Source organism: Sceloporus undulatus, chromosome 1 (assembly GCF_019175285.1).
Source record: "Sceloporus undulatus isolate JIND9_A2432 ecotype Alabama chromosome 1, SceUnd_v1.1, whole genome shotgun sequence".
In the NCBI taxonomy this organism is placed as follows: domain Eukaryota; kingdom Metazoa; phylum Chordata; class Lepidosauria; order Squamata; family Phrynosomatidae; genus Sceloporus; species Sceloporus undulatus.
Window position 1 is genome coordinate 18,840,342 of NC_056522.1, and position 14,639 is coordinate 18,854,980.

General features: G+C 39.0%; 1 protein-coding gene across 34 annotated transcripts in view; it reads left to right on the forward strand.

Moving 5' to 3' along the window:
• Nucleotides 1-14,639, forward strand: part of NRXN1 (neurexin 1) — a 1,287,750-nt gene that overhangs the window by 1,246,070 nt on the left and 27,041 nt on the right. For 26 of the 34 annotated variants that reach the window (XM_042451209.1, XM_042451256.1, XM_042451228.1 and 23 more), the window contains one exon: nt 9,719-9,806. In XM_042451209.1, coding sequence (XP_042307143.1) covers nt 9,719-9,806 — 88 coding nt within the window. The remainder of the gene's footprint in view (nt 1-9,718; nt 9,807-14,639) is intronic. The other 8 variants (XM_042451219.1, XM_042451376.1, XM_042451502.1 and 5 more) reach the window with 1 other exon arrangement.

The window sequence follows — 14,639 nt, forward strand, 5'->3', positions numbered from 1 at the left end:
TTAATATTATTATTATTATTGAAGTGGAAGCTATTAGGATGAAATGAAATCCTGATTAAACAAACGAGTTCAAACACCTGGGTGAAAATTTTCCACAAGTAGAAGCCATTTCATCAAATATGAGTTTTACCAAAGCAGCAGAGCTAATGAAGCATGCTCTTCTAATTGGAAGGCAATTAAATGCATTCTCCTTTTCAGTGCTTGTGTATCTAAATGCCCATTAGCTTTAGTGGAAGTTGGACATGCAGAAAGAATGTGCACCGAGCTTTCCCTGCATGCAAATGTTTCTAAAAATTTGATTCAGTACAGACAATGACCAACACTTGATCGATCAGTTCCAAATAAATGCAGCCTAGAGATATCAAAATCAATGGGAATTGTGTCATTAACTTTGAAAAGCTGGACTGTATACTTAGCAAAGTGGATGTTGGATGAAAAATCATGACTCCCCCCCCCCCCCCAGCCCATTATTTTCCTGTTCATTTCTCATTCTTGTTTCTTACCCAACTCAAAATGTTCTGCTTTTCATAAGAAGCATTATTCCTATTATTGCATTATTTTTATGCTGAACCATTTTGATAAGTGGGGAAGCATGGTAAGATATTAGTAAAGTTTGGACACAGTGTTATCCTATGGTTTAGAGGCCATAATGAAAACTTCAAGCTGTGTGTCCTCCCTCTCTTTAGTGTGATTAAGTGGAGGACATTGAAAGTTTCAGCTTCCATTTCAGATGATCTCCAGTTAATTTACCTCCTCGGAGTCTCCTTTTCTCTGTTGCACCCCTCTCACAGGTACATATGGTGGGAACATGGGAGAGGGCCTTCTTGGTGGCTACTCCCATGCTTTGGAACTCCCTTCCTAAAGAAACTAACACCCTCCTCACCATTTTACCATTGGCAAGTGAAGACTTTACTGTTTTGGTAGGCCCTTGAAGACTCATGGTAAAGGGCCTTTCAGAATGTGTTATATTTTTAGTTGTTTTCCTTTTAATGATCATGCTTTTAACTACTTCTGATTTTATTGATAGTATAATTACATTTTAAACTTGCATATATTGTCATTTTTTTAAAGCTGCATGGCAGGGGGTTGGACTGGATGGCCCTTGTGGTCTCTTCCAACTCTATTATTCTATGATTCTATGATTTAACTTTTGTAAACCACTTTGAACCCCATACTGAGAAAAAGATGGGTTATAAATAATTAACATCAGCAGCAGCAGGTAGACATCTCATCCGAGTTTATTGAAACAAGCCATATTTTCAAGTGATGGTTTGCAGTTCCCTTGTTTCACCACAAAATAGTTAACATTAACAACAGTTTGTGTAAGTCTGATTAACTTGGCAAATGGTGATTAATTGAGGTTTCTGAACTCAGCTGCATGGCCAGCAGCCACAATGGAGGGGAGATACATGTATACAAGTTTCACCTATACTCCTTCTCATAACACTAAACACAGTATTTAACTTAGAGGCATACCTGTGTTAGCTTGGAATATCAGTATACACAGTGTAAATACTCATTCAGTGAAATGCCCAAAACAGCTCATTGTCACTGAAATATATCAGTGAATATAATAGTTCAGGCATAATTCCTGAATCCAATTCAGTCCAGAGTCATAGCAAATGCGTTGATCTTAAACTCCAATTTAGGTTGCCTTAGTTTTAAAACATTAATCATTGTAATGTGTGTGTTTTAAATAACTCTGTGGTGGTAGGGCCAATTCCAAAGAAAAACAAATGAATGCTCAGATTTCTGAAGGAGATTGCTGAGACATTTACCCATTAATCAGCCTGATGCCATTCGTTTTTTATTGCTGCTTGACTAGTGCAACAAAGCCTAGATTCATAGGATAGGCAATTTCTTCAGTCGTCAGGACCATATGCAGTAACTTTCTGCCCCTTGTTCAAAAATATCAAGGTGACCGCATCCTCTATAATTTCAGAGGTCAGAGGAAGGTATAAAAAGGATTGTGTTTCTCTGAAGAAATGAATACCCAAGTTGCATTTCCACAGTCTGTTCCTCAAAGGGAAACTGAAGGGCCTCTTTACCCAGGGCCCTTTTCACACTACACACTACAGTTAAAGGGGAATTATAGTGCTATAACTACACAGTTATAGCACTATGATTCCCCTTTAACTGTCCTGGTATTATACTATGGAATCTCAGAATTTGCAGTTGCTGTTACTGTTGTGTGTCTTCTGGTCATTTCAGACTTACTGCAGCCCTAAGATGAACCTATCACAGGCAAAATTTGGTCATGGGAGGTTTGCCTTTGCCTTCCCCTGAGGCTGAGAGCATGTGGCTTGCCCAAGGTCACCCAATGGGTTTCCATGGTCAAGGAGGGATTGATAACCTGCTTTCCCAGAGCCTTTGTCAAACACTCAAATGAGTGTAATTTAGAATTCTGACCCAGAGACCTCTAGTGTTTCATCACACTACAGATCCCAGGATTTTGTTGGATTGAAATCATGGCCATTTCAAATAGAATCATGGTGTTATAACTGTAGAGTGTGAAAGAGAACCAGGAAGATGGTTGCTTGAAACAAGAGTGGCTATTATTTTGAATGGACAGGAGTTCATTTACTAAACCAGATGCTGTGTGTGAGGTAGTGTTGTATGGCTCATTAGTTGATCCCATTACGGTGGCAATGGCTATTAAGGAAAGAAGGAGTAGAAAGAGAAACCATTGAAGCCAGATTTTTTTTTTCCAGTTATAGATTGATCCAGTCATTGATGGCAAGACTTTCTAAATTGTGGCACCTGAAAGGGGGGGGGGGGAGTGTGTGTGTGTATGTGCCTTCACATCACCTACCAACTTATGACAAACCCATGAATTTCATAGGGTTATCCTAGGCAAGGAATACTCAGAAGTAATTTTACCAGTTCCTTCCTCTGAAATATAGCCTATAGCACCTCATATTCATTGGTTTTTCCCATCCATGTACCAACCAAAGCTGACCATGATTAGCTTCCATGATCAGACAGAATCTGGTGCCTTTAGAGTATTTAGGTGTAACTAAAATACAATAACATTATAATATAGCCTGTATTTCATATGGGAAAGACCTAGGCTATGATCCTGTAAGAAATTATTTTAAAATCCTATGGTTACAACTGTCAGACATCTTTTAATTTTAATAAGATTAACCTCAATATGAAAGGCTTCTCAACATGGTGCTGCCATTGTTTCTTTCTATGCTGGTTTCCAAAGCAATGCATACCTTTGTTCTTTTACTGTAATGATTTCAGGTTAAGATCATAACAAGAACTTTGTGAGATCTGTCTAGTTCAACACTGTGTTTACCTAGTGGACACAAGGACACAAGTGCAACTTTATATCACCCACCTCAGCAACCAATTTGCAGGCATATGGTACTACTAATACTGGAACTGGCATGTAACCGTCTTGACTAGTAGACTTTGCAGTCCATCCTAGAATAGTCTTCCCATTTCAGTGGTATGTGTCAGAGATTATTGGTTCTCAAAGGAAGCAATGAGCACTGGAATGTCCAGACAATTCACTGTTTGGGAAATGTTCAGCACAAAAAATATCACATTTGGTATTTTTGCATGAAAACATTTTCTTCACAGGAAATTGTATTTTCCTGCTCAGAAAAGAGTATCTGGCAGTAAAAACAAAAAGATAAAATATACTTATATTTTGGCCCCATTCTTTCGTTGTTAGCCCTGCCCAGCACAGAGATGTGGAGTCTGGAAATTCTTTGAAATGGACTTTGGCTCTCAGACTGAAAGAGTTCCTTACCTTTTGACCATGGTGCAGTCTGCACTGCAGAAATAATGCAGTTTGAAAATACGTTCTGGGATTTGTAGTTTTGTGAGCTATTTAGGCTTTTCTGTCAGAGAGATTTTGTGCCACAGCAAACTACAAATTCTCAAATTCCATAGCATTGAGCTATGGCTGTTAAAGCAGTGTCAAACTGCTTTATTTCTGCAGTGCAAAATAGACCTTATTCTCCCCTGATTTTTTGTGTGCAATTTGGAGGTAGCCAACTTCGAGTCATCAAGATTTTGTCGAATTTCATGTCCCTCCATCTCTCACACTTGACTGTGTTGACTAGGGCTGATGGGAGTTTCATTCCAGCAACACCTGGAGAACCACATGCCACCCACACCTGTTTTGTATCTTGTTAGAGGATGGACAGATGGATTTATTGCATATAAGATTATAGGTGCAAGGAAGAGGGAAGCTCAAGAATAGGATTGATTAATGTGACATATTTGAGTTTTCTTTCCATGATTGTCTCAACAGCCAGTCAGAGAGATCATCTTCACACATAGTAAATTAAATTTAAATTACACAGTCTTGGTGAGAAAATTGCTCAGTTAATCTAGCCTCCTGAAATGCAATCTTTTTTTTCCCACATGAACTCTGTCCTAATTTTTCATACCCTGTTGATTTCTGCTAGAAATCCCATCACTTTAGGCTCTTTTCTTTATTTTCTTTTTAAAAGCAACGTATTAGCTTTCAGTAAATTTATCTTACAGCTCTAGAATGTAATCTGTCCAGACTCAAACAGGAAGAGCGAACCAAAAGATTTAAGCAGTGGCTTTCACTTTAAATATTTGTGTTAGGAACTGATTATAAGAAGCTATTAATGAACACACACACACACACACACACATCACATCACATCACATCACATCACATCACATCACCTAAAATATGAGAAAATATATCTACAGTATTACAAAGAGAATAAAATAAACTGATAGTCAACACATTTTGTGATCATGAGCAGTTATTAATAAATTTACTGTGCATTCTGAGATATTTCTACTTAGAAGTAAGCCCTATTATGTTGAATAGGACTTATTCCCAGTGCACAGAACTGCAACCCTAGTTGCTGAAACACTGGAAAGTAATAGGAGCAGATGAAGAAACTGTTTGTTCTGGTATTAAGGAACACTACCACAATCCTGGAACACAATGACAAGATGGGAGATCTGGGGCTACCACTTGTGAGATGCAAAGTTATGTCATTGCCTATTTATCTTCAGTATTAAAAAATGGCAACCATCCTAGGAGAAGAAAAACTCTAATCCCAAACCCGGGCAGATGTTGCTCATCTAATCCTGTAAGGTCAACCATCTAAGAGAAGGAAACTCTAATCAAACCTATGACCCAAGGACCTCGCTGCCACCGTCCATGCTTGTCAAGGCCTCAGCAGACGAACCTCTGGTTTAAAGGGTGAGGCTAGTTCTGTGCACGCTGCGCTCCACCAGAAAAATTAATTGCACAGGCTCGAAGGATACATCCAATCTCCGAAAAAGCCCTGTAGCGATAGCCGAGGGATTAAACAGCAGGTGTAAAGATGCACTGGAAGCCGCAGACCCAACCCTGCATGCAGGCGGTTCAAGACTTTGGTCACTCGAGACTGACTGGGGATGACAGTCTTGTTCGGCAGCATCCTGAATGACCAAGCAGTCTTTTTTAAGGAGAGCACTGCTTGCTCCATATGGAGAGGTGCCTAGAAAAGGTGGCCTAAAGAAAGCTAATCCCCAACAACCCTGTTGGCTAGCCGTGGCCAACGGGCATCTTCTGATGTGGTCAAACAAAGACAAAGAGACAAAGGCACACACCAGCCTACAACGCAGAAAGAACCGCAACCCGGAAACATCACCCAAGGAGACTTTCCGCTGTGCTTTCTGCAACCGGACCTGTTTATCCCGAATTGGCCTTTCTAGTCACCAGCGCGCTTGTACAAAGCGTGGGATGAGTCCTTCCTGAATCTTCGTTCGTGAAGCAAAGCCAGAGAGAGAGTAAAAAATCTATTTTTAGAGACACAAGGGAAAATGTGAAGGAACTGTTCTCCCAAGCTGCTTCCTAAGATGTGATTCTCTTAATATTCTGGTCAGGGAATGAGCAAGCATTCAAATAAATGACAAAACATTCATTTAAACAAAGCTTAAAAAAATTAAAATATATTAATATTGAATAAAGTAGAATTTATTTAAACATATCAGCCTACCTTTAGACAAGTTCTTACTATTCTGCATTAATTCACATACCTACAACACAGACATTTGTTGTCATGCACCTTCATGTCCTTTTTGACTTATGGCAACCTTAAGACAAACCTATCACAGGTTTTTTAGCTAGATTTGTTCAGATAGGGTGTGATCTTGCCTTCCTCTGAGGATGAAAGAATGTGACTTGCCCAGGGTCACCCAGTAGGTTTCCATGGCTGAGTGCAGTCTCAAACCCTAGTCGCTAGAGTCATAGAGGTTCTGTTCCATAGAGTTCAAATCACTACACCATGTTGTCTCAAATACAAAATAACCTCCTCATAAAACCTACAGGAGCCATGCTGCTTAGATGAGGCCTATCTAGTCCAGCATTTTGTTGGCATAGTGGACAAGCAAAAGCCCACAGTTGGTACGGTAGGCTCTTCATATCCACAGATTCTTTATCCACAGATTCAGTTGTCCACAGGTTGTAAATATTTGAAAAATATATAAATGCCAAAAAGCTCACTTTGATTTTGCCATTTTATATAAGGGATGTCATTTTACTATGCCACTGTATATAATGGGTATTGAGCATCCATGAATTTTGGTATCCATTGGGGTCCTAGAATGGAACCGAACGCCAGCAATTATCAAGGGCCCACTGCATTTAAACAAAAGAGTATCTTCCCGCTCATGTCCCCCAGTAATTGGTATTCAGATGCATACTATATAAAATATAAGCCAACTAGTAATCTTTGATAACATTATACTTCATGAATCTGACCAACCTGCATTCAAGACTGTCCAAGTTGGTGGCCAGCGCTACAACATATAGTAGAGAATTCTGCAGATAAACTAAATGTTATATGAAAGAGCTTTTTTTTTCATTTGTCCTTAACCTTCTACCATTCAGATTCATTAGGTGACCCTGGTTTTTAGCATTGTGAGAGGTACAGACAGCCAGTAGATGCATTGCTGAATCCACTCTTAGTTTTATGTCCACACATCCTGCAGCTGCTCCAGGTGTAGGAGAGCTCTCTCAGTGCTGAACTGAGAAGTGAGAATAGGATATAGCACCTGGACAATTCCTGTGCAACTCAGAGCAGCTTTGAGAGGACATACTATAAAAATGAGAGTTGATTCACTGGCCCCAATGGCAACAGATCCACTAATCTCCCCTGAAGAGTGATCTACCTGTCTCTCCTGTCCACTTTCTCCAGATCTCTACATACCCCTCTTTGTCTCCTTACTTGCTCACCCTTCTAAGCTAAAGCACCTTGTGCACTGCCATCTTATCAAGCCTTTTTTTGTTATGGACTTCAGCCAGCCCTGGTTTTTCAAGAGATGTGTTTTTTTCCAACTCACATATTATATATTTGCATATGATCTTACCAAACCTTTGGTTGCACCACCCCACACCAAATGCAGAAAGCATCAAGTTATCTTGCATTTGTACTGAGAGGAAAGAAGCTGACAATGAAGGGAGAAGGAAAGCTAACACTCCTGGCCTGCCTTTGGAAAATCCCTTTTAAAAAAAAATCTTAAGAGTTAAATATAAACCATTATGATGAATTTAACCAGTCACCCAAGAGGTCTGTTAATCCAAGCATGCCTTGTTATGATTTTATTGCTCTGCATGTCATCCATTACACATTGGTGGCAAAGGGAGAGATTCTCTTTTGCTTTTTAAATCCTCCTCTAATGAAAACTCTCAAAGCAACTGCCCTGCAAATTATGCACATTTATCATGTGTTCTACTAATAGTAGCCAAAATTCATTTTTGCCAAGCAGAGCTTTTGTCCATCTTTCACCTTCCAATTAGAAGGGGAAAGAAATTGAAGTCTTCAGGAAATGCCGCTCACAGCAATATTTACATCGCACAAACCTAGATAGTGTTCATTTTGTGTTTCCTTAGTGGCTGGAAATGTAGAACAGCCATCAGATGTAAATATGATTTTTAATACCTTAGGAGAATTGTATGAAGATTATAAAACTGGCTTATACTGATTCGTACACCTTTGTCTGGTTGGATAGTCTCAACCTTGACTAACAGCAGACTGACTAACAGATAAACCAAAGTCTGCATGGTAAGGACAGACAAATTGGTCAGTTTTGCTTTCTCCTTCATTTTTAAAATCTTGATTACTCTTCTCCCATGTGAGAATAAATGGACAAATGTTGGTAAGTCCTTTAAAAATGCATCTGAGAAACTGAGCTGTATTTCCATGTTTGTCCATGAAATCTCATATCCTAATAAATTTTTTGTTTTTAAAGGTGTCATGCAATCCTTTCTAATTTGGTATATAAAGTAAGGGTCAGGCTAGATCATGTGCTCCACATGTTTTACTAAGGTACACCTCTAAGTGGTGACAGATATCTGTTTGCTATACCACATCATTTTCCTAACCTACTTATCTTGCATTTAGAGTGTTTCATTTTGTGGTTGTTTACTGGAAGATAAACATAGGCTTAATTTTTAAAGTCTGCTGAAGAAATCTTATTGTAAGATGAACAACAGATTTATCTCAGAAAATATATATTCAAATTAATGTCTAGTTTCACTTTGACACAGCTTCGTCTTTGAAAATGGCTCTATATATTGGAAGATGCCTGGATTTCAGTATGGAGGTGGGTGGGTTCTTGAGTGCAAAGCATGGGTTTTACCACTTTGCTTTCTGAAGTGCAAATGAGATGCAATAGCAGATGTTGACAATTCATCCTTTGTTACTTTTGTATCTCACTTTCTTCCTCATCCTACTCTCCTTTTGTCTCCCCAGCACTCAAATTTAGAACATACACCTCTGGGGATGAAGCTATGTGATTTTCTCTCTCTCTTTCTCTCTCTCTCTCTCTTTCACTTTCTTCTTCCTCCTCCACTTCCTTTTTCTTCTTCTAGCTACTTTGCAAAACACTATATATTTAGACAGTACTATATCATTATAATAATAACTTGATTCTAAGGTTGATGGAATTACTGTCTGGGGAAGAACATACACCTTGAACATACTCTGTGATTTTACTTTATTTTTGGTATCACCAAGTTGAGCCTTGGCCATGAAAACAAATTAAACTCTGCATTCATCACTTCTGTAGATGTACCAATGCATCTACTTTTGTTTGGGTGTTATGAACCTCAAGCAGGACCTATCAAGTTTGCTGTCAATACCCCCATCCAGTCACACACTGGTATGGCACATTGGAGTGTCTTTAAAAATTCAGGGGGATCCTGTAGAAGAGGGTTCAAAACCAGAACCAGTGATCAGGAAAAAAATCTGGGTTTCTGTGCCAAAATTCTGGGTGCATGAATTATGGCTGAATGGTGTAGAGCTTTTCCAACACAGGGAAGTGTATTGAAGAAAATATGAGAAAGAAGGAGAAGAAATTAAGTGGAGCACAAGAGAGGAAGCAAAACTGGAGACAAGCAGTGTGATGCAGTCGGAATCAGAACAATAGTGAGCAGCACCATCTGTCCCACCGGACATCTGACATAATCCTCTGTTGCTATCAATTTTAAAAAAGAACCTTACATCACTATTTAGAAAAATACCTAGTGGAAACATAATCTGTATCTGTGCATGAATACAAAAAGAAACTTACATCACCATTAAAAAAAAAAACTTGTTGGGTGTTGTCTGTCTCGGAAGTTCTTGGATGACTGCCCGTGCCTGCAAACCTGGACAGTGATATCGATGAGGACATAGTTGGACCAGTTTGATTAATTCAGATGGGCTCTTTGTTTCCTTTGCAGACCACAGATGACATCCTGGTGGCCTCAGCTGAATGCCCCAGTGACGATGAGGACATTGATCCCTGTGAGCCGAGCTCAGGTGGGTTAGGTTAGTCAACTTTTTTTATTACTTTCTTTTCATTTTGATTCTCTGCATGTAGAAGTGGCAAAAAGAGAGGAGCACTCTCTTTCAGCCAGCATTCTTGCAGATGGGAAGAGAACTCAGTCTTGTTCCAATTCTGATGGCTCCCAAACTGGAACTGTCATCCTAATCATGGGGAGTGGAGGAATGGCTCTCTCCTCTGAGTGTACAAATCATAAGGTACTGCAAGTGTCATCCCCACCCTGGGAGGGATCTTAATATGTTTATATAACGATCAATTTTTCATTGGGAGGTAATGATGGCCCCTAATTATTGATTGTATTGTTTTTGTTCTGTTCTTCTTTGTATCATCATCATCATCATCATCATAATAATAATAATCATCATCATCATCACAATTATTGGTTTATTAACTCTCAGCCTGCTAGAGCCTCCTAAGAATATGGATATCAGAAGTCTGATGGGAAAGGTACCTTCATATATAAAACAAATGTTGTGTAGGCAGGAGTTTTGGACAACTCTCTGAATTGATTGCATCATCCACTGACTGGACCTTCCAGTTGCATGCAAATGTACATGTGTCTGCTGAGCAAAATGAAATTTTCCAGGGGAGACATAATGGATTAAATGGTAAAAAGGTACTAAGGTGCATCAAGGGTCCTTTCACACTACACAATGATAGCAGTATCATTCCACTTGAACTACCATAGCTACTGTACATTATATGTAATTGTAGTCTGGTGAGGTACTAGAGCTCTCTAAACTGACAATTTTAAATGCCCTTTCCTAAACTGTAAATCCCAGAACCATAGCAGAACCAAAGCAGATTCTACTTTAACCATAGCAGTTAAAGTAGAATCATATTGCTATAATGATATAGTGTGAAAGGGCCCTTATTTACATGTTAGTACTTTGTTAAAGAAATTGTAAATGAAATATAGCCGCTAAGGACTTGTCTAAAGGGTGGATTTACCCCCAAATTCCTCCTGGGCCTCTTAAGTCCTGCTTATATGACACAGGTCCACAACCCTGAATTGGGTTCAGACTGTCTTCACAATGTCTGCACCCAATTCAGGGCATTTATATATAATTATGGATTTCTTAATATTAACACAAAAAATAAATGCATTTTTCTCCTAGTTCCATTCAGCTCAACATCTCTGTGCTCAAAAGTAATTTTGCAGATCTCTGAATGTATCCCTCCATGATGTCTTCCATTCATAATATAATACAATAATAATAAAAGATAATAAATGTTATTTATTTAGTTTTTAGAAAACCACAGCTGGTGCCGTCTTAGTGTGTTACGATGGTGTAAATCCAACTAATGCCCTTATAACACATTTCTTTGTTGTGGAGATTGGAATTCTGTACTGGCCACACAAGTACCAAAATCCACCTCTACCTAAAAAAAATACCTTTTTGCTGCTGCAAACCTCCCAGTATTGCCTTTTCCTGGTGTGTGGAAAGAGGAGATGGAGCAGCAATGAAGTTTCTAGTAGTTTTTCTATAGCTGGATGCATGCTCTGGAACTTTCTAGAGATCCTCCTGAGACACTGATCCCAGCAATAGAGAAATGGTTGGACACTTCTCATCCAGTCTCCCCAACTTGTATCTCCTAGGAAATTATTGTGCAAGGGGGATGCAGTAGAGAACAGGTAAGGATCGGATGGGAGATATATCTTAGTTTTGCACATGTGATACATCTCTGGATTCAAGATCTTAGCCCACAACATTTAGAATCTTCAAAATGGCTTCCATGTTAAGCTTTTATCTTTTAGCTCTGTTTTTATCTTCAGCTAAGTAAGTTGTGGAAAATAGAGTAGAGAAACAGAAGTTTCATTTTTTATTTTAAAATTTTATCTCATAGTAACGAGGGCTGACCACTTGGTTGAGTTGGCAGGTTTCATTGTTTATGAAGGTTCCTAATACTGAGAGTCTGACATTTCTATATGAAGGTACCTGAGTGTCTGTATGTGAAGGTACCTAATTGAATATGAAGCAGGTACCTAATACTGAGAATCTGACAGGTTTCATTATATATGAAGGTACCTAATACTGAGAGTCTGACATCTACCTTGGTAATGTCTGATTGGCAGTGTCTCACTTGGTCCTCAGGCAGAGAACATCTTTCCCATCCACTCCTACTTGTGACATTACAAAAGGTATTATTTTGCATATTCTCCTTCTTTTGAACCAGCCAAATCCGATTTACTAGGACCTGTTGGGCATTTGAATTAACAAGGCTTGCTATAAAACCATAAGAGCTGGCAATGCAAAATAGTTCTCACATCCTGGTGCCTTGGCTCTTCTGCTGTGTTTCAGTAACTTGGCTTTTCCCAGACCTCACTCTGGCCACACCATCTGCTTCTGTCCAGACTTTATCACATCTGTTGCAGGGGAACTGCCATTATTGTGGCAGTGATTCTGAATTTCAGAAGATGCTTGAAAGTATTTATTTGGAATTTAACACTGTTAAAAGAAAGAGAGAGACTATAGAAAGTTAAATATTTTATTGATGCAAACAAGCTGACTTTATAAAACTTTAATATGAAAACCATCTTGCCCTTTATAGACTTGAGTGCTGTGAACCTCCTGAGGTTCACGGCACTTTGTTTAGAGAAACAAAAACAGAAAAAGGAGCAATTCTTTCATCGGTGGGTGCAATAGATCCTCCCTAACTAGAACTTTTCAAGCAAAAAGGAAGAACCACTATTTTGCAGTTATTTTCCATTTCTGGGCAATTTCCTCCTCCTCTGAGTTCCTCACCTTTGACTGAAATGAAAGAGGATTCATCTACATCTGTTCAGTTTGGGTGCTTTCTGGGAGGATGGGAACAATTTGAGTCCTAATCGTCTTCCTTAGGAAGTTCCATAGGAGAGAGAGAAACTCAAATCTCCCTCTCAAACAGCCCTCTTCTGTTTCCTTAGTTGTAGAACAAGAACCAAAATAGCCTGTGGTCCTTGGAACACACTTCCAGAACCAAAGATGATAATTGAACTGAGGCATAGCACACATCTACAAAACATCCTAAATATGAGGGATATAAATCTTTCTTTCTTTCTTCCATAAAATAATGAAGAATTTCAAATTGTTCTTATTAAACTTTCTTTTATACTGCTTCACCTCAAAACACAAACTCATATAGTTTTTTTGTGGGGTTTTCAGTCTATGTGGCCATGTTCTAGAAGAGTTTTCATCCCGACGTTTCACCAGCATCTGTGGCTGGCATCTTCAAAAGATGCCAGCCACAGATGCTGGCGAAACATCAGGAAGAAAACTCTTCTAGAACATGGCCACATAGACCGAAAACCCCACAAAAAACTATTGATGCCGGCCATGAAAGCCTTCGACTCCACAAACTCATATGTTCTAACTGAGTTATGCTATTTGTGAAAATACTGTTTGTACAAAATCTTGTGGCTTTTTTGCAACGAACAATATTTTTCATGCAAAAGCAATATGAATTTTTACAGACCCTCCCTCCCAACATGTGAGAAATAAAAATAGATAACTTTTTCCATTAGGATGTCTTGATGTGCTGAGATACTTGTAAATCACTACTTGTAGATTTTTTCATCAGATCCCTACCAAATAGGTCAAGGAGAAGGTTAAGAGGTGATATGATAGCCCTGTTTAAATATTTGAAGGGATGTCATATTGAGGAAGGAGCAAGCTTGTTTTCTGCTGTTCCAGAGAACAGGACCCAGAACAATGGATACAAGCTCCAGGAAACGAGATTCCACCTCAACATTAGGAGTAACTTCCTGTCAGTAAGGGCTGTTCGACAATGGAACACACTCCCTCGGAGTGTAGTGGAGTCTCCTTCTTTGGAGTTCTTTAAACAGAGCCACCTATTGGGTATACTTTGATTGAGATTTCCTGCATGACAGGTGGTTGGACTGGATGGCCCTTGTGGTATCTTCCAACTCTACAATTCTATGATTCTATGAAATATATTAATTGGTTTTAAAAATAACCATCTCTAAAGAAATAAGTAGCAACTTTGGCTATAAAAGTATTAAAACCACATGGCTATACACATGACCTGCACATACTGCATGTATCACATGTAAGTATTTCATCACAACAGCTGACTAGCCTATTTACTCCTTTTGGAATTACACCTTACTTGTGAATCTATAGATGTGTGGACTCTTTTGGAGACAATTTGTGAACTCAGAGTGAGAAAAAAGTAGCAGTGTTCATGTGGAATCAATATCCAATCTCTTCCTCAGGTGCAATCATTTCCTCCATAGTTTTAAATGACATCCTGATTTTGTTCCTCCTTCTGCATTTGAAACACTTACTTCAACTGCCTTTTGTTGTTTTAATGAGCCAAAGTTGTTTGCATCCCTGATTGTCAGTAGGGATCTCCTGAGAACAGAGACTTAAAGGGGAGGAAGTCAATGTTTCTAAGGCTTACAGCACAGTGCCTCTGAAAGGTGTAGTTTGGATATCTCTCCACTAAGGAATTGTACAGTGGGAAGGACAGCCACAGATCTCTCTGTGTGTCATTAGCTGACCCATCAATCAAAGCTAGGTAGAAGATAGATCTCTGGGTGATTTGTAGTAGACTTGGAAGGACTTCCATCTCCCAGTTAGTTACCAATGGCAGCATAAAAAATGGTTCCCTACCAGGCTTAAATTGTGCCACAAAAAGGAAGAAGGTTTGGAGTAACCAGAAATGCAGGTTTGTTTTCTCCAGTCAGATTTCTTTGATGAATTTTCCCATTGATTTCCTAGAAATAGTCTTCAAATCTATGTGTATATTTTCAAGCATGTCCATCCATGATATGGATGGTACACTCCCAAATGGCTAGTAAGAAGATGTAGCCC